General features: G+C 40.9%; 1 protein-coding gene across 1 annotated transcript in view; it reads left to right on the top strand.

Moving 5' to 3' along the window:
* The window catches only part of LOC113224949 (vacuolar protein sorting-associated protein 13B-like), a 753,925-nt gene that overhangs the window by 700,580 nt on the left and 31,866 nt on the right, over positions 1 to 21,479 (top strand). The window contains exons 41-43 of the mRNA XM_026454950.2: positions 7,787 to 8,070; positions 10,614 to 10,741; positions 10,959 to 11,158. Coding sequence (XP_026310735.2) covers positions 7,787 to 8,070; positions 10,614 to 10,741; positions 10,959 to 11,158 — 612 coding nt within the window. The remainder of the gene's footprint in view (positions 1 to 7,786; positions 8,071 to 10,613; positions 10,742 to 10,958; positions 11,159 to 21,479) is intronic.

Below are 21,479 nucleotides of genomic sequence, written 5' to 3'. Positions count from 1 at the left end.
TTTTTTTTTTTTTTTTTTTTTTTTTTTTTAATTATACTTTAAGTTCTGGGATACATGTGTAGAACATGCAGGTTTGTTACATAGGTATACATGTGCCATGGTGGTTTGCTGCACCCATCAACCCGACATCTACATTAAGTATTTCTCCCTTCCCTTTCCCCCCGCTCCCTGACAGACCCTGGGGTGTTATGTCCCCCTCCCTGTGCCCATGTGTTCTGATTGTTCAACTCCCACTTATGAGCAAGAACATGTGGTGTTTCGTTTTCTGTTCCTGTGTTAGTTTGCTGAGAATGATAGTTTTCAGCTTCATCTATATCCCTGCAAAGGACATGAACTCATTCTCTTTTATGGCTGCATAGTGTTCTGTGCTATGTATGTGCCACATTTTCTTTATCCAGTCTCTCACTGATGGGCATTTAGGTTGGTTCCAAGTCTTTGCTATTGTGAATAGTGCTGCAATAAACACACATGTGCATGTGTCTTTATAGTAGAATGATTTATAATCCTTTGGGTATATACCCAGTAATGGGATTGCTGAATCAAATGGTTTTTCTAGTTCTAGATCCTTGAGGAATTGCCACAGTGTGTTCCAATGGTTGAACTAATTTACACTCCCACCAACAATGTAAAAGCATTCCTATTTCTCCACATCCTCTCCAGCATCTGTTGTTTCCTGACTTTTTAATGATTGCCATTCTAACTGATGTGAGATGGTATCTCATAGTGGTTTTGATTTGCATTTCTCTAATGACCAGTGATGATAAGCTTTTATTCATGTTTGTTGACCACGTAAATGTCTTCTTTTGAGAAGTGTCTGTTCATATCCTTTGCCCACTTTCTGATGGGGCTGGTTTTTTCTTGTAGATTTGTTTATGTTCCTTGTAGATTCTGGATATTAGCACTTTGTCAGATGGATATATTGCAAGAATATTCTGTCATTCTTTAGGTTGCCTGTTCACTCTGATGATAGTTTCTTTTGCTGTGCAGATGCTCTTTAGTTTAATTAGATCCCATTTGTCAATTTTGGCTTTTGTTGCCATTGCTTTTGGTGTTTTAGTCATGAAGTCTTTGCCCATGCCTATGTCCTGAATGGTATTGCCTAGGTTTTCTTCCAGGGTTTTTATGGTTTTAGGTCTTAGTTTAAATCTTTAATCCATCTTGAGTTAATTTTTATATAAGGTGTAAGAAAGGGATCCAGTTTCAGTTTTCTGCATATGGCTAGCGAGTTTTCCCAATACCATTTATTAAATAGGGAATCCTTTCCCCTTTGCTTGTTAAAGATCAGATGGTCAAAGATCAAATGGTTGTAGATGTGTGGTGTTATTTCTGAGGTCTCTGTTCTGTTCCATTGTTCTATACATCTGTTTTGGTACCAGTACCATGCTGTTTTGGTTACTGTAGCCTTGCAGTATAGTTTGAGGTCAGCGTGATGCCCCCAGCTTTGTTCTTTTTACTTAGGATTGTCTTGGCAATGCAGGCTCTTTTTTGGTTCCATATGAAGTTTAAAGTAGTTTTTTCTAATTCTGTGATGAAAGTCAGTGGTAGCTTAATGGGTATAGCATTGAATCTATAAATTACTTTGGGCAGTATGGCCATTTTCACAATATTGAATCTTCCTATGCATAAGCATGGAATGTTTTTCCATTTGTATATGTCCTCTTTTATTTTGTTGAGCAGTGGCATGTAGTTCTCCTTGAAGAGGTTCTTCAGATCCCTTGTAAGTTGGATTCTTAGGTATTTTATTCTCTTTGTAGCAATTGTGAATGGGAGTTCACTCATGATTTGGCTCTCTGTTTGTCTGTTAATGGCGTATAGGAATGCTTCTGATTTTTGCACATTGATTTTGTATCCTGAGACTTTGCTGAAGTTGCTTATCAGCTTAAGGAGATTTGGGCTGAGACGATGGGGTTTTCTAAATATACAATCATGCCATCTGCAAACAGAGACAATTTGACTTCCTCTTTTCCTATTTGAATACCCTTTATTTCTTTCTCTTTCCTGATTGCCCTAGCCAGAACTTCCAATACTATATTGAATAGGAGTGCTGAGAGGGGGCATCCTTGTCTTGTGATGGTTTTCAAAGGGAACGCTTCCAGCTTTTGCCCATTCAGTATGGTACTGGCTGTGGGTTTGTCATGAATAGCTCTTATTATTTTGAGATATGTTCCACCAATACCTAGTTTATTGAGTGTTTTTAGCATGAAGGGTGTTGAATTTTATCAAAGGCCTTTTTTGCATCTATTGAGATAATCATGTGGTTTTGGTCATCGGTTCTTTTTATGTGATGGATTGCATTTATTGATTTGTGTGTGTTGAACCAGTCTTGCCTCACAGGGATGAAGCTGACTTGATCTTGGTGGATAAGACTTTTAATGTGCTGCTGGATTCAGTTCACCAGTACTTTATTGAGGATTTTCGCATCAATGTTCATCGGGGATATTGGCCTCAAATTTTCTTTTTTTGTGATGTCTCTGCCAGGTTTTGGTATCAGGATGATGCTGGCCTCATGAAATGAGTTAGGTAGGAGTCCCTCTTTTTCTGTTTTTTGGAATAGTTTCAGAAGGAATGATACTGCCTCCTCCTTGTACCTCTGGTAGAATTTGACTGTGAATACATAGGGTCCTGGGCATTTTTTGTTGATAGGCTATTAATTACTGTCTCTATTTCAGAACTTGTTAGTGATCTATTCAGGGATTTGATGTCTTCCTGGTTTAGTCTTAGGAGAGTGTATGTGCCCATGTATTCATCCATTTCTTCTAGATTTTCTAGTTTATTTGCATAGAGGTGTTTATAGTATTCTCTGATGGTAGTTTGTATTTCTGTGGGATCAGTGGTGATCTCCCCTTTATCGTTTTTTATTTTGTCTATTTGATTCTTCTCTCTTTCTTTATTAGTCTGGCTAGCAGTCTTATCTATTTTGTTAATCTTTTAAAAAAAACAGCTCCTGGTTTCATTGATTTTTTTTTTTTAAGGGTTTTTTGTGTCTTTATCTCCTTCAGTTCTACTCTGATCTTAGTTATTTCTTGTCTTCTGCTAGCTTTTGAATTTGTTTGCTCTTGCTTCTCTAGTTCTATTAACTGATGCTAGGGTGTCAATTTTAGATCTTTTCCACTTCTTCCTGTGGGCATTTGGTGCTATAAATATCCCTCTAAACACTGCTTTAGCTGTGTCTCAGATTCTGGTATGTTGTGTCTTTGTTCTCACTGGTTTCAAAGAACTCATTTATTTCTGCCTTAATTTCGTTAGTTACCCAGTAGTCATTCAGGAGCAGGTCCTTCAATTTCCATGTTGTTGTGTGGATTTTAGTGAGTTTCTTAATGCTGAGTTCTAATTTGATTGCACTGTGGTCTGAGAGACTGTTTGTTATGATTTCTGTTCCTTTGTATTTGTTGAGTGTTTTCCTTCCAATTATGTGGTCAATTTTAGAATAAGTGCTAGGTGATGCTGAGAAGAATGTATATTCTGTTGATTTGAGGTAGAGAGTGCTATAGATGTCTATTAGGTCTACTTGGTCCAGAGCTGAGGTCAAATCCTGAATGTCCTTGTCAACTTTCTGTCTCATTAATCTGTCTAATATTGACAGTAGGTGTTAAAGTCTCCCACTATTATTGTGTGGGAGTCTAAGTCTCTTTGTAGGTCTCTAAGAAGTTGGTTTATGAATCTGGGTGCTCTTGTATTGGGTACATATATATTTAGGATAGTTAGCTCTACTTACATTGATCCCTTTACCATTATGTAATGCCCTTGTCTTTTTTGATCTTTGTTGGTTTAAAGTCTATTTTATCAGAGAGTAGGATTGCAACCCCTGCTTTTCTTTTTTTTTTTTTTTTTTTTTTTGTCCATTTGCTTGGTAAATATTCCTCCATCCCTTTATTTTGAGCCTATGTGTGTCTTTGCACATGAGATGGGTCTCCTGAATACAGCACACTGATGGGTCTTGACTCTTCATCCAGTTTGACTATTTATCCAACTCATTCTCTGTGCCTTTTAATTGGGGCATTTAGCCCATTTACATTTAAAGTTAATATTGTTATGTGTGAATTTGATCCTGTCGTTATGATGCTAGCTGGTTATTTTGCCCATTAGTTGGTGCAGTTTTTTCGTAGTGTTGATGGTCTTTACATTTCAGTTTGTTTTTGCAGTGACTGGTACTGTTTTTTCCTTTCCATATTTAGTGCTTCCTTCAGGAGCTCTTGTAAGGCAGGCCTGGTAGTGAAAAACTCCCTCAGCATTTGCTCGTCTGTAAAGGATTTTATTTCTCAGTCACTTATGAAGCTTAGTTTGGCTGGATATAAAATTCTGGATTGAAACATTTTCTTTGAGAATGTTGAATACTGGCCCCCACTCTCTTCTGGTTTGTAGGGTTTCTGCAGAGAGATCTGCTGTTAGTCTGATGGGCTCCCCTTTGTGGGTAACCTGATCTTTCCATCTGGCTGCCCTTAACATTTTTTCCTTCATTTCAACCTTGGTGAATCTGACGATAATGTGTCTTGGGGTTGCTCTTCTTGAGGAGTATCTTTGTGGTGTTCTCTGTATTTCCTGAATTTGAATGTCAGCCTGTCTTGCTGGGTTGGGGAAGTTCTCCTGGATAATATCCTGAAGTGTGTTTTCCAACTTGGTTCCATTCTCCCACGTGACTTTCGGGTACACCAATCAAATGTAGGTTTGGTCTTTTCACATAGTCCCATATTTCTTTGAGACTTTGTTTGTTCCTTTCATTCTTTTTTCTCTAATCTTGTCTTCATGCTTTATTTCATTAAGGTGATCTTCAATCTCTGATATCCTTTCTTCCACCTGATCAATTCGGCTGTTGATACTTGTGTATGCTTCTCACAGTTCTCGTGCTGTGTTTTTCAGCTTCATCGGGTCATTTATGTTCTTCTCTAAATTGGTTATTCTAGTTAGCAATTCATCTAACCTTTCATCAAGGTTCTTAACTTCCTTGCATTGGGTTAGAGCATGATCCTTTAGCTCAGAGGAGTTTATTATTATCACCTTCTGCAGCCTACTTCTGTCAATTTGTCAAACTCATTCTCCATCCAGTTTTGTTCCCTTGCTGGTGAGGAGTTGTGATCCTTTGGAGGAGAAATCCTCTGGTTTTTGCAATTTTCAGCCTTTTTGTGCTGGTTTTTCCTCCTCTTCATGGATTTATCTACCTTTGGTCTTTGATGCTGGTGACTTTCAGATGGAGTTTTTGCGTGGTTGTCCTATTTGTTGATGTTGATGCTATTGCTTTCTGTTTGTTAGTTTTCCTTCTAATAATCAGGCCCCTCTTCTGCAGTTCTGCTAGAGTTTGCTGGGCGTCCACCCCAGACCCTGTTTTGCCTGGGTATCACCAGCAGAGGCTGCAGAACAGCAAAGATTTCTGCCTGTTCCTTCCTCTGGAAGCTTTATCCCAGAGGGGCACCCACCAGATGCCAGTTGGAGCTCTCCTGTATGAGGTGTCTGTTGACCCCTGCTGGGAGGTGTCTCCGCGTCAGGAGGCTCAGGGGTCGAGGACCCACTTGAGGAGGCAGTCTGCCCCTTAACAGAGCTTGATCACTGTGCTGGGAGATCCATTGCTCTCTTCAGAGCTGGCAGGCAGTAATGTTTAAGTCTGCCGAAGCTACGCCCACAGCCACCCTGCACAGATGCTGTGTCCCGGGGAGATGGGAGTTTGATCTATAAGCCGCTGACTAGGGCTGCTGCCTTTCTTTCAGAGATGCCCTGCCCAGTGAGGAGGAATCTAGAGAGGCAGTCTGGCTACAGTGGCTTTGCGGGGCTGTGGTGGGCTCTTCCCAGTCCCAACTTCCTGGAGGCTTTGTTTACACTGTGAGGGGAAACAGCCTATTCAATCCTCAGTAATGGTGGATTCCCCTCCCCCCACCAAGCTCGTGCATCCCAGGTCAACTCCAGACTGCTGTGCTAGCAGTGAGAATTTCAGGCCAGCAGATCTCAGCTTGCTGGGCTCTGTGGAGGTGGGATCCGCTGAGTAAGACCACTTGGCTCCATGGCTTCAGCCCCCTTTCCAGAGGAGTGAATGATTCTGTCTCGCTGGTGTTCCAGGCGCCACTGGTGTACAAAATGAAACTCCTGCAGCTAGCTCGGTATCTGCCCAAACGGCTGCCCAGTTTTGTGCTTGAAACCCAGGGCCCTTGTGGTATAGGCACCGGAGGGAATCTCCTGGTCTGTGGGTTGCGAAGACCCTGGGAAAAGCATAGTATCTGGGCTAGATAGCACTGTCCCTCATGGCATAGTCCCTTATGGCTTCCCTTGGCTAGGGGAGGGAGTTCCCAGATCCCTTGCACTTCCCAGGTGAGGCAACTCCCCACCCTGCTTCTGCTCACCCTCCTTGGGCTGTACCCACTATCTAACCAGTCCCAGTGAGATGAGCCACGTACCTAAGTTGGAAATGCAGAAACCACCCACCTTCTGTGTTGATCTCGCTAGGAGCTGCAGACCGGAGCTGTTCCTATTCAGTCATCTTGCCCAGGAATCAGTTTTTTGTTTGTTTGTTTGTTTGTTTGTTTGTTTGTTTGTTTGTTTTTGAGATGGAGTCTCACCCTGCCACCCAGGCTGGAGTATAATGGCACGATTTCAGCTCACTTCAACCTCTGCCTCCTGGGTTCAAGCGATTCTCCTGCCTCATCCTCATGAGTAGCTGGGATTACAGGTGTCCACCATCACTCCCTCTAATTTTTGTATTTTTAGTAGAAATGGGGTTTCACCATGTTGGCCAGGCTGGTCTCAAACTCCTGACCTCATGATCCACCTGTCTCAGCCTCCCAAATTGCTAGGATTACAGACATGAGCCATTGGCACCCGGCCATAAGGAGAGGTTTTAAGAGAACTTAAAAACAGAAAATGTTAAGTGGTATGCTATTGTTCTATGCTATTGAAACTGTCTTATAGGAAAGTATTATTTTTCTTTACCTTTGTCTGCCCTTTTACCTCCTACTTTCAGCTCCTAAAAAATATATTAGATTAATCAAATAGGATAAAAGTCTTATACTTTTAAGCTTATAATGCATTGTGCTAAAGTCAGCCCTCTGTCTCCGTAGGTTCCATAGCTATGGATTCCACCAAACATGGACCAAAAATATTCAGGAAAAAAATAAACTAACAATACTACTATTTTAAAATACACATTTTAAAATACAATATAACAATTGTTTACATACCATTTACATGTTATCAAGTATTACAAGTAATACAGAGATTACTTAAATTATACTGAAGGATGGCACAGTTATGTACAAATACTATGCCATTTTGTATAATGGACTTGAGCATCCATGGTGTTCTCACTGCTTCTAATTATTTCATTAGGACATTCTCATGGAAACAGGATTCATAATATTCCCATGTCCCCAACCCAGCCTTTTTCTGAAAATACATAGTTATAGATGGTGTCTTAGAAGATGTGCTTTACGGGGCCAGGCATGGTGGCTCACACCTATAATCCCAGCACTTTGGGAGGCTGATGTGGGTGGATCACTTGAGGTCAGGAGTTTGAGACCAGCCTGGCCAACATAGTGAAACCCCATCTCTACTAAAAATACAAAAATTAGCCGGGCGTGGTGGCGTGTGCCTGTCGTCCTGCTACTTGGGAGACTGAGGCATGAGAATTGCTTGAACCCGGGAGGCAGAGGCTGCAGTGAGCCGAGATGGTGCCACTGTACTCCAGCCTGCGTGATAGAGTGAGACTGTCTCAAAAAAAAGAAAGGAAAAGAAGATATGCTTTAAAAAGTCTAATTCTGCTGTGTTACTGTAGCTAATGTGCTCTCTGCATTTTTTTTTTTTTTAGTATTTTCATGTTCCAGACAGTGCTACTTTTAGCATTTGCCCAGGTGGAGAGCAGCCTGCTATGAAATCCAGCTCCCTTCCTTGCTGGGACTTGATGCCTGCCATCAGTCAGTCAGTGCTGGATGCATCCCTGCTTCAGAAACAGATCATGCTGGGCTTTTCTCCTGCCCCAGGTGCTGACAGCTCACAGTGCTGGAGCCTGCCAGCTATAGTTAGACCAGAGTTTCCCAGACAGAGTGTGGCAGTACCCCTTGGGAATTTCCGGGAAAATGGATTCTGTACCAGGTATTTTATGTTTGTATAAATGTCTTTCTTCTTTGCTTGTCAGTCTAGCTGTTCATCTAGATGCCAAGAGAGATAGAATGGTTGTAGTGCTCCCCATATGTAATACTAGGCTTTATTTTTAATGACTTTTAGATATTGTATACAGTGAGTCAAGTGTTGTGATCACATATGGCTTGTCCCAGCATACTACTTAAGAGATTTTTCCCCTTATGAAGCTTATGCTGGGGGGGAAATGATGGTACTTGTACCACAGAATGTCATTATATGAAAAGATCATATGTATGATCATACAAATAGCATTGTATGAAAAGATCATATCATAATGGAAAAATTACCTGTTACGAGTTCTTAGCCTCCATAAAATTATAAGAAATAAGGTTTAAAATATGAGCAAGTCAAGTTGGAAAACCTTTTTCTTTTCCCATATTTTACTTTTACTTCAAAATGGAATTTTTCTCAAAAAGTCATTAAGAGAGATAAGTTAGATAAACACAAGTCACAGAAGACTCTGTTCTGTGGTTGTTCCTGCACGCAAGTTGCTCCGATGACCGATTACCAGTTATGCAAATAACAACCACAGAATCAAGCCAGAGATGTATAATGGTTTGTTCATACTGGACTTCTATTATGTGGTTGTTTTGCATGTAAAATGTCCCTTCTGCAGCTCTCAAGAATAACTTATTTATAGTATATTTAACAGCTGCAAAAGAAAACATATTGTGCCCTTATGAGAAGTACCTTATTTTCATGATCATGAATTTATAGGCTTTGAGATTTTAGCAATGCTAACTCTTTTGATGTAACATTTTAAAAGACAAGAGAGATTTATAATAGTAATATTTTAAATAAGTTATTCATAATGGCCAGGTTCTGTTCTTCACACATCCCTCCTTCTTTCACAGTATTCACAAAATCCTTGATTTTACAAACATTTGTCATCTCTTACACTGTAGAGGAGTGGTTATCCTTACATTCTGGTTGGAGATGTTAAGCATAGTGAGTTTAAGGGTGTTTTTGAAAGTTATATGAACTTATGTCTATAAACACAACATTTTTTAAAAAACAAAATTTGAAACTAAACTTAATTTGGAAATTAAGCTTAAAAATCTGATAATTACAGTATAATTTAATCTTATCTATAAATACTAAGCTAGATATAGGACAGAAAGTACCATACGTGAGTCCTGGCCCCAGCCTTCTTGGCTATCAAAAATAAATTACCTGAGGTTGGCTCGCATAGCTCTTTTAAAATGAGGCTGGGAAAGGAACTTTGCTGTTTATCCAAGAACCGTACTCTGAAAATGAATTTATTTCGTGCTGTTCCATCTCCTCATCTGTTTCCTTCCCTCAATTCAACCAATAGCACACATTAGATGGTGGTATTAATGTGCTTTTACCAAATGCTAATGGACCATTCACTTTGACATTTCACACAAATACAATCTTTAGGAAGTACTCACACTGGCAAATAAGATGGATGGCAAATGGAAGCTTTTTAGAGCATTATTGACCCCTTTTAGTCAGCTGAGGGCCACATTTGGCAAATTATCTGATTTCTTTGATTAATTTTGACAATCATTCCATGTAATTTAGGCTTCAGAGTAATTTTTTTTTTCCTGCTTCAATGAAATATTCTTTGTGGTAGTCTGTAATCTAAATAGGAAAATTTCTCTCTCTTCATCACAGAAGGCAACCTGTACTCACACAGTTGGTTTTCTAACTCCAAATAATACAGCTTTGCTCCTGCTAATCAAAATGTACATTTTTTAAGGTGTGATGGGCTTATGGAAATTGACAGCAAACATCAGCCCACCTACCTTTAGAAAAAAGAGCAAGCACCCAAATTCTCTAGTAGTCCTTTGAAAAGCAGGTCAGCTCTTTTTTTTTTTTTTTTTTTTTTTGATACAGGGTCTTGCTCTGTTGCCCAGGCTCGAGTGCAGTGGCACAATCACGGCTCACTGCATCCTCAACCTCCCAGGCTTAAGCCAACCTCCCAGGCTCCAGCCATCCTCCTCCCACCTTAGCCTTCCAAGTAACTGGGACCACAAGTGTGCACCACCACACCTGGCTAATTTTTGTATTTTGCTGTAGAGATGGGGTTTTGCCCTTTTGCTGAAGCTGGTCTTGAACGCCTGGGCTCAGGCAATCCTCCTCCCTTGGCTCCTAAAGTGCTGGGATTATAGGCGTGAGCCACCATGCACAGACTACCAAGCACTTTTAAGAAAGAAGAAAGTACCCTGCCTGGCTAAGGAGTTTAACACACATATGCATCGGGGGGAAAAAGAACAACAGGAAATATTAGCACAAGGTTAGCTATAGTTCTCTCTGGATGATAGAATTATTTTGTTTGCCTTTAAGTATTTTTTCACATTTTAGGAATATTATAGATATGTTACTATTGTCAGAAAAGAAATCTCCCCTGAGTTATAAAAGAGATATTTTCAAGTTCTGAATGTTGCAAATCTAAATAAACATGTTCCAGGAGAGAAAGCATTCATTTTTTTCCCTAAACATTTCTGTCATTTGACTTGATTCTGTTCTAGGGCTATAGTGCTGACATATCAAGAACACCTTGGAGTGACTTACTTAACCCTCTCAGAAGACCCTAGTCCTCGAGTAATTATCCACAACAGATGTCCAATAACAGTGCTTATAAAGGAAAACATTAAAGGTATGTTTTATACTGTCAAATTTAGATAATACTAAATGTGTATTTTTTTTCTGGGGTTTTTTGATTTAGTAGTTACCTGTGATCCTGTGGAAAAAATATTTAAATAGATGTATTAATCATCTATTTTTGAGAAGTTTCTTTTGCCACATTATGTTTACTGTCCCCCAGGTCTCTGTCTTTAAGGGCTAATTCTGATATGCCTTTTTTTAAATTTCAGATATTCCAAAGTTTGAGGTTTATTGCAAAAAAATTCCCTCCGAGTGCTCAATTCATCATGAGCTGTATCATCAGATTTCCAGTTATCCAGACTGCAAGACCAAAGACTTACTTCCGAGCCTCCTTTTGAGAGTTGAACTGCTGGATGAAGTAACAACTGAGTGGAGTGATGCCATCGACATCAACAGTCAGGGAACGCAGGTCAGTGAGCCGTGTGTTCCTGCCAAGACCCAAAGAAAAATGTCCTTTTCTGAGGTTTCGTTGGTTGCCTATTTTTAAACATAATGTTCTAGATGCTGAACATCTTTTCTTTGTGTGAAAGAGCATGTGAATCCATTTTTACATCCTCATTAAGTTATAAATTCTCAAACTCAAGTATGTATCTGCAAAGTAGACTATAAAACCATTGACCAAAGAGGAGCACTTAGTAAAAGCAGGCCCATCTTGGATCTAATCCAAGGTCAAAATGGAAATCAAATTGTTAGGCTTATTTAGATAGAACATAGTTCAGCTGTACAGATTTTTGCAAAGTCATAATACAAATCCTCTTTTGTGTATTACTAGGATAAATATGTGTATTTTAAAATTACTAATTTTTATTACATAAAACCCCACAAATGGAAGTTTTATTACATAAAACGCCAAAAATAGAAGTAGGTTTAAAAACCTGAGCAGATAAAATGTCTTAATTTGTTTCTGTCTTCGTCTGGATGTTAGTGATACTAATTTTGTTGAAAATAGGATAAGAACTTAGCATTTCCTTTCTTCTGGACTTAAAATTTACCATTTGTTAGTGTGTAATTTAGTGGCATTAAATATACTTACAGTGTTGTATAACCATCACCACTATTTCTGAAACTTCTTTATCATTACAAACAGAAACTCTGTACCCAGTAAGCAGTAATTCCCATTCTCCCCTCCTCCAACCCCTGGTAGCTCTCTTCTTCTTTGTCTCTGTCTCCACGAATTTGCCTGCTCTGAGCATCTCAGATAAGTAGAATCATAAAATATGTATCCTTTTGTGTCTGGCTTATTTCACCTAGCATAAGGTTCTCAAGGTTCGTTCATGTTTTAGCATGGATCAGAACTTCATTTGTTTTTATGAGCGAATAATATTGTGCCATACTTTTTAAAAAATGTCTTTCACATTTATTAGTTCATTTGGTCTTCGCAACAAGCTTCTGAGGTAGGCTACTGTAATGGTTACAAACCACATATTAAAGTTATAAATGCATTTGCAGGCCGGGCGCGGTGGCTCAAGCCTGTAATCCCAGCACTTTGGGAGGCCGAGATGGGTGGATCACAAGGTCAGGAGATCGAGACCATCCTGGCTAACATGGTGAAACCCCGTCTCTACTAAAAAATACAAAAAACTAGCCAGGCGAGGTGGCAGGCGCCTGTAGTCCCAGCTATTCGGGAGGCTGAGGCAGGAGAATGGCGTGAACCCGGGAGGCAGAGCTTGCAGTGAGCTGAGATCCGGGCACTGCACTCCAGCCTGGGCGACAGAGCGAGACTCTGTCTCAAAAAAAAAAAAAAAAAAAAAAAAATGCATTTGCAGTAATAATAATGGTTATCATTGAATAATCACTTACTCCATACGAGGCATTGTTCTAAGCACTTTACATTCATTCTCATCTAACCTTGACAACAGCCATACAAGTTAGGGACTATCATCTCCACGGAGGGAGAAGTAGAAACTAAGACCTCCAGGAGTACCTCGGTCTAATTTGCATGTAGTGGAAGCAACAGGCCTGGAATTTTATCCAGATTTGCCAGACTGCAAAGCCAGTGCTCTGAGCACAATGCATGCTATTTCCTTACATGAAACTCCTTGCCACCCCTCTTTCCCAGTCCTCCTGGCACATTCTTTCTCATCTCTCAAGATTTCATGAAAGCCCCTGTGAAGTGTATTTGTGAAGTGTGGAATCACTGATCTGCTAAGGGAGAGAAGGAAAAAGGGAGGGGTCTGGGAAGAGCAGTAGCTGTGGAAACTGGTGAAGGACCTGGCTGGAGACAGAGGAAGGGATGGCTGAGTGGCCTGGAGGGCCACACTCACCCTGGAGACCTGCATTTGTAGTGGCCACAAACTACTCAGGGGTGTGCTTTCTGTCAGCTGTGCTCAGGGGCTGAACAGTGAAAACCCACGGGATCTATGCAGCCTCAGAAGATGCTCCCAGTCTCATTAATTTACAAAATAAATATTGCAAGCTTCTCAGGGGTCCCTGAACTCCCCTGTCTGGGTTTAAAGATTTTTGAAATCCTGCTTATATTTGAGTTAGGAATTCTTAACGATAGACATTCTTCCTGTCAAACCTTATTTTGGGGATTCCCATTCACTCTAAATTTCCTCAAAACTTTGTAGTCAGGGATACTTCAAAGCTAAGAGGAGATGCTCTTTCCAACACCCTTATCATCGTGGTCTGAGGACCCAGCAATCTCATGTTCCCATTAATCTTTTAGGAGCTGTGTGCCATATGTCCTGCAGACCATGGTTTACTTCCTACTCTGGAGGAAGATTTGTTTCAGACCCTCACCGACATCTCCTCAGTAATATCCCAGGGCATATAAATCACTGAGGAGCAAAGGGAGCTGTGTCCTCTGATGAAAGGAAGGAGCAGTCCTTCTGGAGGAGGGAGTTTGTCTTCCAGGAACCTTCCTCAGCCCTTGGTCTGTGAATTTCAAAGCTGACCTAAACAAGCAAAATCAAAACACTATAAAACGCCCATTATGCTGCAAGGAAGAAAACTCCTTTAACTTTTTTCAGTCAAGCCCTCTGCTTCCGTTGTGTAGATAAGACAGTCTCATGTTGTAGAATTTTGAAGGATTGCATGAGGAAATATGCACAGAGGAGTTGTATAATCTCACAGAGTATTCTTTGGACCAACAGTTATTGAGAAGACCTGCTCACATGTAGGCTGCAGAATACTGATTGTAAAGTTGCTGCAGGCTTTCGGAGGTTGGATCCTTGGCTCACACCTGGTCAGAAGACATCTCATGGTTATTCAACCAGAGACCTGAAGGTGGCACCTGGTGCTCGTGCACATGATTTGATAGTTGGTGGTAGCCTGACTTTAGGACAGAAAGTCTTTAGGTGCTCAATAAATAAAGTCATAAAAGTAAGTTTACACCGATAATTTTAAGTCATAATTTTGATCCTACCAGGAAAATAGTTCAGACTCCTGTCATAGTGTATAGGATTTTAATTTCTGATACTCAGAAACTATTTTTGTCAGAATTAGGCAATGTTATTTTGAAAAAGTCAAAACAAGGAACAAAGAAAACATAGTAGTTACCACTTAACTACCAACAACATTGAGAAGCCTGCTTCATTCATTCAGTCGACAAACACTGAGTTCCTAATGTATGCCAGACATTATAACTTGGTACTGGCACCATGTAAAATATACTGAACAAAAATGGAGCACAGCCTCTGCCCTCAAGTTTACATGTGGAGGAGATAGATAATAAGTAATCTCATGGGTAGTTGTATTATAAGCACTACGAGGAGCTATGCAGGAAAGGTACAGCTGTGCTATGTGGTTGTACAGCAGACAAGTTTGAGAGGTCAAGGAGGGTGTCTCTGATGGAGAGACCTTGCCTCTGTGTCTTCAAGGTGAACAGGCTCTCCCTAGACAAGAGAGTAGGGAATCTTTCTAGGTAGAAGGAGCAATATGTTTGAAGCTTCAGTGTTCAGAGGGCACGTGGTCCTTTTAGGGAACTAAATGCCAGTGCGGCTGTAGCACCAGATGACAGAGGGTAGGAGAGGGGGCTGGTGAGGCAATGAGAGACCAAACCTGGAAAGGCCCCATGGGTCCTATCAGGAATTTTGGTTTTTATCTTATGAGTCATGGGAAGTCATTGCATTATGAAAAGTACTTGCTGAGCCATTGAACTGCAAAGAATGAGTAGTTTGAACCCCAGAAAGTGAATTAAAATGATCCCTTTGCAGGTAAATTCCCTTCTGAAAAGATCCATTAAATTCTCATGATCTTTGACTCTTAGCAGACGTTCATAGTCGGGTCATTGTCACTGCTGTTTCTTCGCAAATGGATTGTTTTGTGGGGAGGAGAGAATGACAGTCCTTCATGTTTCTACAGCTCTGTGCCATTTACCAAGTGTTTTCACAGGCACAGTCTCCATTCTTTTATTCATTGTTCAAAGTTTTACTGAGGACCTATCAGGTGCCAAGCCCTTTGCCCTAAATAAGGCATAATTCCTGCCTTCAAGGACTTGAGTAACCAATAAATGCAGTAAAGGGAAGATAAAACCTTTGATCACTGCAAAAATTCTAAGATAGGGTGATAATTTTTATGTTTATTTACTGATGAGAAATTTGAAGCTTAAAGAGGAATCAGCTAGGTGACTTACAACTAAGCAGGAGCAAGCTGGAGCCTAAATCTGCTCCCGTGTGGTCCAGTCCTGTTTTTCCTACACCAGGCTCAGGCCACTTGTCTGTCCTCTGAAGTCTTGCCCTGAAGCTGCCTGAAAGTTCATCAAAGCACAGGTTAGAAGAGATTTTCCAATCTCCCCATTTACCTAATGCAAGAATCCCTTCCATGACATCTCACCCCAGAAGGTGCTCCCAGTGTAATAGTCATGACTTATCCAGTGGTGGCTATGAGAAATTTTCTCTTGTATCAGTCTGAAAACTATTACTCTGTAGCATCCATTCATTCATCTTTGTTTTGCCATCTGGGACATCACAGACTGTTTATTTCCCCTCAAATACAGCAACGCAACAATTATTTGAAGGCAGCTCCAACATCCTTCCTAAGTGTTCCCTTATCCAGGCCACACATTTCTGGTTCCTTGAATCATTCCTTCAGTAAATGCAATTTCCACACCCATCACCACAGTTACCCTATGTGAACACTCTAGCGTGTTATGTTCCGTTTTAAAAATCTGGCAGCCGGAATTACACACAGTATTCCAAATGTGGTCTAACCAGCTATTACCTCCCTATGCTTCCATTAATAAAGTAAAAGATTGAGTTAGCTTTTTCTTAATGAGTTCAGACTGTTAGTTATATTGAACTTGTGGTCAACCACATCCCCCAGGTCTTTATCATATGACTTGATATACAGTTGACTTTTTGAACCCAAAGACAGGACTTTACTTTTATCCCAAGCAAATTAAGTCTTGTTGATATTGGCCTAGTCCGGCTTGTTGAAATCACTTTTTAAAAAATTGTGATGCTGTCATCTAACATATTAAGTATCCCTGGTAGCTTTATGTCATCCATAGATGTGGTGAGCGTGCATTCTACATGTTTGTCCAGGTCATTACTAAATATGTTGAACAGGACAAGTTCATGGTCGACATACTGCAGTGAATCACTAGACACTTCCCAAATGCATGGGGTCATTCAGCCAGACTCTACTGTCATCTAGTCCATGTTTCTTAAGTAAGAAAATGCATCTAAAATCACTTTTAAACTATACTGTATAAGATACTATCTACAAGAATATCAGAACATACTTTGTTAAATGCCTTGATGAACCAGGACTCAAATGTGTAATCTCTCCATTTGGTGCAGATCACACAGAGGTAACCTTGAACACTGAAGCTTAAAGCAGCAGGTAGTAATTTTCAGAGTTATCTCTACCCTCCATTAAGGAATTTTTATAAAGAAAAAAAGTCAATGCAGGTGAATGTCTGATTTATAAAATGTGTAATGCAGGTATTTTGACTTCTTGCTTATTTTGCTCACCTTCCCAGTACTCCAGGGCACAGTTGAACAGATACCAGCAAGTTGGCACTGACTTCTGAATGTCTGCTAGGTGCCCTGGTCTAGAGTCTTCTATGTGTTTACAGTTTGTTCTGGCTGAGTTTCCAAAGATACTCAGGAGTAGTGATTTCCCTAAGATGTTTTTCAAAAACTATACAGTAGGAAAAAGTTACATCCAGAATATCTACTGTTTTCTTTTCGTCTCTATCCGATCCTTCCTACCTTGATCAACTTAGAAATTCATCTTCTTTTCTTCTCTTGGATATCTAATTCACCTCATACCTTTAGGTACTGCCTATCACCCAGTCACTCCCAGAAATTGATTTCCGGCCCCCACATTACTCCCAATATGCAAATCTGTGTTTTTGCCTGCCCACTAGACATCTCAGCCTGAAAATCCTATAAGCATCTGAAATCAACACATCTGAAACCAAGATGATCATTTTTCTTACCCCAAGCCAGCTTCTTCTGGAGTCTCTGCATTAGTTAATGTCATCCCTGTTTTCCCAGTACAAAAACCGTAAATACAATGGATTCAGATAATATTGAATGCCTGTTTTATCTCAGGCTCTCTACAGGTATAGTCATTAGTCCCTGTCACATCCGTTAAAAGTAGATGCTACCCAAAGCTCTGAGAGGTGAACTTGCTCAGGATAAATGGTCCTGGGATTCAAACCCAGGACTGTGTGGTTTCCCAGCCTGCCTTCTGCCTACTGCTTCCCAGTGTCTTCCTTTCTTTCTGATCCACCACACATCCAGTAGGCCACCAGCTTCTGTCAGAAATACCTCAGAAACATCTCTGGAATATGCCCCTTCCCTCTGTGACCAGGGTTATCTCTGGAATCTGCCCCTTCCTTCTGTGACCAGGGTCTGCTTCAAGCCTTTGGTTCATCATCTCTCTCCCAGCTTTTAGCAATAGTACCTTAATAGTTCTCTCCATTGTCAGCCTCTCCACTCTCAAGTCTCTCTCCATAACTACCCCCCAAATGATTCCTGAAGCGCAGACTCCAGCCCAGAGAAGAGAATCCAGTCCACCAGGTTGCTTAAAACAGACCTCCACCTGAGACTAAGCAGGCCCTATTTCACTCCTGTTCCCCCTCTACAGGCCAGGGCTCAATCGCTTCTTCCCACCTTTCAAAGTCTAAGTCTATAATTCTTCCATAGCATGGTTTCCTACTTAAGATACTCTTTTACAGACTACTTACATAGTGATATCAATAGTACATTTTAAATTTATTCCTTCCGAAAATGGGGGATGAAATCTTTTGTGAGAAATGACTTTTAGCCCAAAGTCAGCTGCACAAATAAAATGCCTAAGTAGCATACTTTCAGATCAGTTTAGACATATCAACTTGCAGCAAAACATGAGTGTGATACTATCTATCTTCAACTTAAATGTTCAAAAGTAGGGGGCCAGGTGCAGTGGCTCATGCCTATAATCCCAACACTTCAGGAGACCGAGGCAGGAGGATCACTTGGGGCCAGGAGTTTGAGACCAGCCTGGGCAACATAGCGAAAACCCCTGTCTCTACAGAAAATTTTTTTTAAAAAATCACCAAGCATGGTGGTGCACACCTCTATTCCCAACTACTCAGGATGCTAAGGTGGGAGGATCACTTGAGCCCGGGAGCTGGAGGCTGCAGTGAGCTGTGATCACACCACAGCATTCCAGCCTGGTTGACAGAGTGAAACCTGTCTCTATTTTTAAGAAAAACGCAACAAATATTTTGTCACCTTGTAATTAATTTACTTAGTAAAATTGTTATAATTGTAAAAAATATTTGTTACATACAATCATTCAAATAAAGATAACTGAATAGATAGAAAAGCACAAGTTATATTAAAATGCTTCTTGTTTGTAATTGTCATAGAAGATATTGTACTAAGTAGAAACCAGTATCCAGGCCTCAAATGGTTTTCTTAGACCTAACATATGTACGATGGGGCTGCGCACAGAGACTCATGCCTATAATCCCAGGACTTTGGGAGACCAAGACAGGCAGATTGCTTGAGCCCAGGAGTCTGAGACCAGCATGAGCAACATGGCAAAAATCTGTCGCTACGAAAAATACAAAACTTAGCTAGACATGGTGGCAAACACCTGTAATCCCAGCTACTCGTGAGGCTGAGGTGGGAGGATCAACCGAGCCCAGGGAGGCGGAGGTTGCAGTGAGCCATGATCGTGTCACTTCACTCCATCCTGGGTAACAGAGTGAGACCCTATCTCAAAAAATAAATATGATAATATCTTGCTACTGAAGTGCTCTAACACAGATTCAAATGGCAAAACAGTGAGTCTCTTAGTATATGTCACCTAGAGCCTTCCACACCACCCCACCTCACCCTACTAGTGAAGTGAAGAAATAAAAAAGAACCAAATGATGACATTGATCAGGACTGGCTGGGTTATTCTGTGGTAACAAACAGCTGGAAAAAAAAAATCCCCTTGGCCATCAATCATTTATCATTTTTTTCCCCACACACAGAACAAATCTTCTCCCCAAGGTTGGAAGCAGTCACTCCATCACACTTGAAGTCCAGCACTTCTGAGCGATGCTCAGTCTGGATGTGACACCCTTTCATCTGGAAACCTGTGGACTTACCTGTTCCCCATTTCCCTGCCATTTTATAGGAGAGGGTAACAGTAATAACCCCTGCACTGTGGAAGGGGGAAGAATGACAGACATACAGCAGTCTCCTGCCTATGGCAATTCTGAATGTTTTCTGGGCACATATTATGGGGTCTATACCCTGGAAGCAAGAAATCAGCTTTCACTGAGTACTGTTTCTAATCTTTTTTTTTTTTTTTTTTTTTTTTGAGACGGAGTCTCGCTCTGTTGCCCAGGCTAGAGTGCAGTGGCATGATCTCGGCTCACTGCAAGCTCCGCCTCCTGGGTTCACGCCATTCTCCTGCCTCAGGGTCCCAAAGTGGGGAGTAGCTGGGACTACAGGCGCCCACCACCATGCCCAGCTAATGTTTTTGTTTTTTTTAGTAGAGACAGGGTTTCACTGTGTTAGCCAGGATGGTCTTGATCTCCTGACCTTGTGATCCACCCGCCTCAGCCTCCTAAAGTGCTGAGATTACAGGCGTGAGCCACTGCGCCCGGCCCTGTTTCTAATCTTGAAGGAGCTCTTATGATTATCCTTCAGGTTCCTGGCTCCACCCTCTGGGAGATCTTCCTTGGCCACTTGAAGTTTGTATTGCATCTCAAATAATTACAGTCGTTTTTAGTCCAGGTTCGTAAGTGTATAGGGCAGTGGTAATTTCTCAACTTAGTAGACTTCTTACCTATTTGGTTCCAGAAAATTCCCTGTGCCAGGAACCATATCCATGGTCCATAAGACACATTTCTTTGCTTACTTGCTTCCTTCCTCTCTAGATTTAAGAGAGCTTCTACAGGAAAGTTATACCCTTGATCTGCATTTTTTTCCAAGTCAATATAACAGTTAAGAAGTTTCAACAGTGTGTTGCCTATAGTCAGTCTTAAGGCTAAGTGTTAATCTGCCTTTGTGTTCAGAGGCTAATTTTAGACCTTGCTGTTTGAGGCTTTATCTTAGTCTGTTCAGGCTGCTATATCAAAATACCTCAGACTGGTAGTTTATAAACAACAGAAACGTATTGTCACAGTTCTGGAGTCTAGCAAGTCCAACATCAAGGTACTGGCAGATTCGGTATCTGGTGAGGACTCACTTCCTAGTTCATGGATGACCATCTTTTCACTGTAACCTCACATGATGGAAGTGATGAGGGGTTTCTCAGGTTTTTTTTTTTTTTGAGAGGGAATTTCACTCTTGTTGCCCAGGCTGGATAGAGTGCAATGGCCCGGTCTCAGCTCACTGCAACCTCCGCCTCCTGGGTTCAAGCAATTCTCCTGCCTCAGCCTCCCGAGTAACTGGGATTACAGGCACCCGCCACCACACCCAGCTAATTTGTGTATTAGCTGGAGAGATAAAGTTTTACCATGTGTTAGTCAGGCTGATCCTGAACTCCTGATCTCAGGCAATCCACCTGCCTCAGCCTCCCAAAGTGCTGAGATTACAGGCATGAGCCACTGTCCCTGGCCTCAGGCTTCTTTAATAAGGACACTAATCGCATTCCAAAGGCCCTGCCTTCTAATATCATCACACTGGGGGACTAGAATTTCAGCATATGAATTTTGGGGGAACACATTCAGAACATAGTAGGTTTAAAAGTATTTCTAACTTTGCAAGGTTCTAAATTTCTGGAATCTCTGTATTATCTTCCATTTTTATTTGTAACCTGGCCAATTCTTTCCTGAGCTCATCTCTTCATAAAACAAAATGTAGTGTTCCAGACACAGGCAACAGCAGCCAACATGCCACCACTGATGTTTGGTTTTCAGACCTCATCTTCTAGAGCTACAGATTTATTAAGTTTATGATCTACCTCCCAAGTCATCTCAAGCAACAGTTTTACTGAATATCTTACCACTTCAAAATATATATGCCCATTTTTATAGCGTTCAATATCAATTTCTACTGTCTGACCATTAAGCCAGGGTCTCATATTGTAGGATTTTGTTAGAACACTACTTCTATCACCAATATCTATATTAGTAATATAAGCTCAGTTATGCTGCCTATCATAAACCTAGAACTTCTTGTTCATGCTAAATGCCTAGTGTGTGTCTTCAGGGGGTTTTGTTCTACATGGTCACTCAGGGACCCAGGTTGATGGAAAGTTCATCATCTCGTATTTACCCCCTTGTAACTAACCACCCCAAAACCTACTGGCTTAAAAGAAGAGTGATTAACAACTTCTCATGATTCTGA

This window comes from Piliocolobus tephrosceles, chromosome 7, assembly GCF_002776525.5.
Source record: "Piliocolobus tephrosceles isolate RC106 chromosome 7, ASM277652v3, whole genome shotgun sequence".
NCBI classification, from domain to species: domain Eukaryota; kingdom Metazoa; phylum Chordata; class Mammalia; order Primates; family Cercopithecidae; genus Piliocolobus; species Piliocolobus tephrosceles.
Note: the sequence above shows the minus strand (reverse complement) of the source record. Positions and strands in the feature narration are given on the sequence as shown.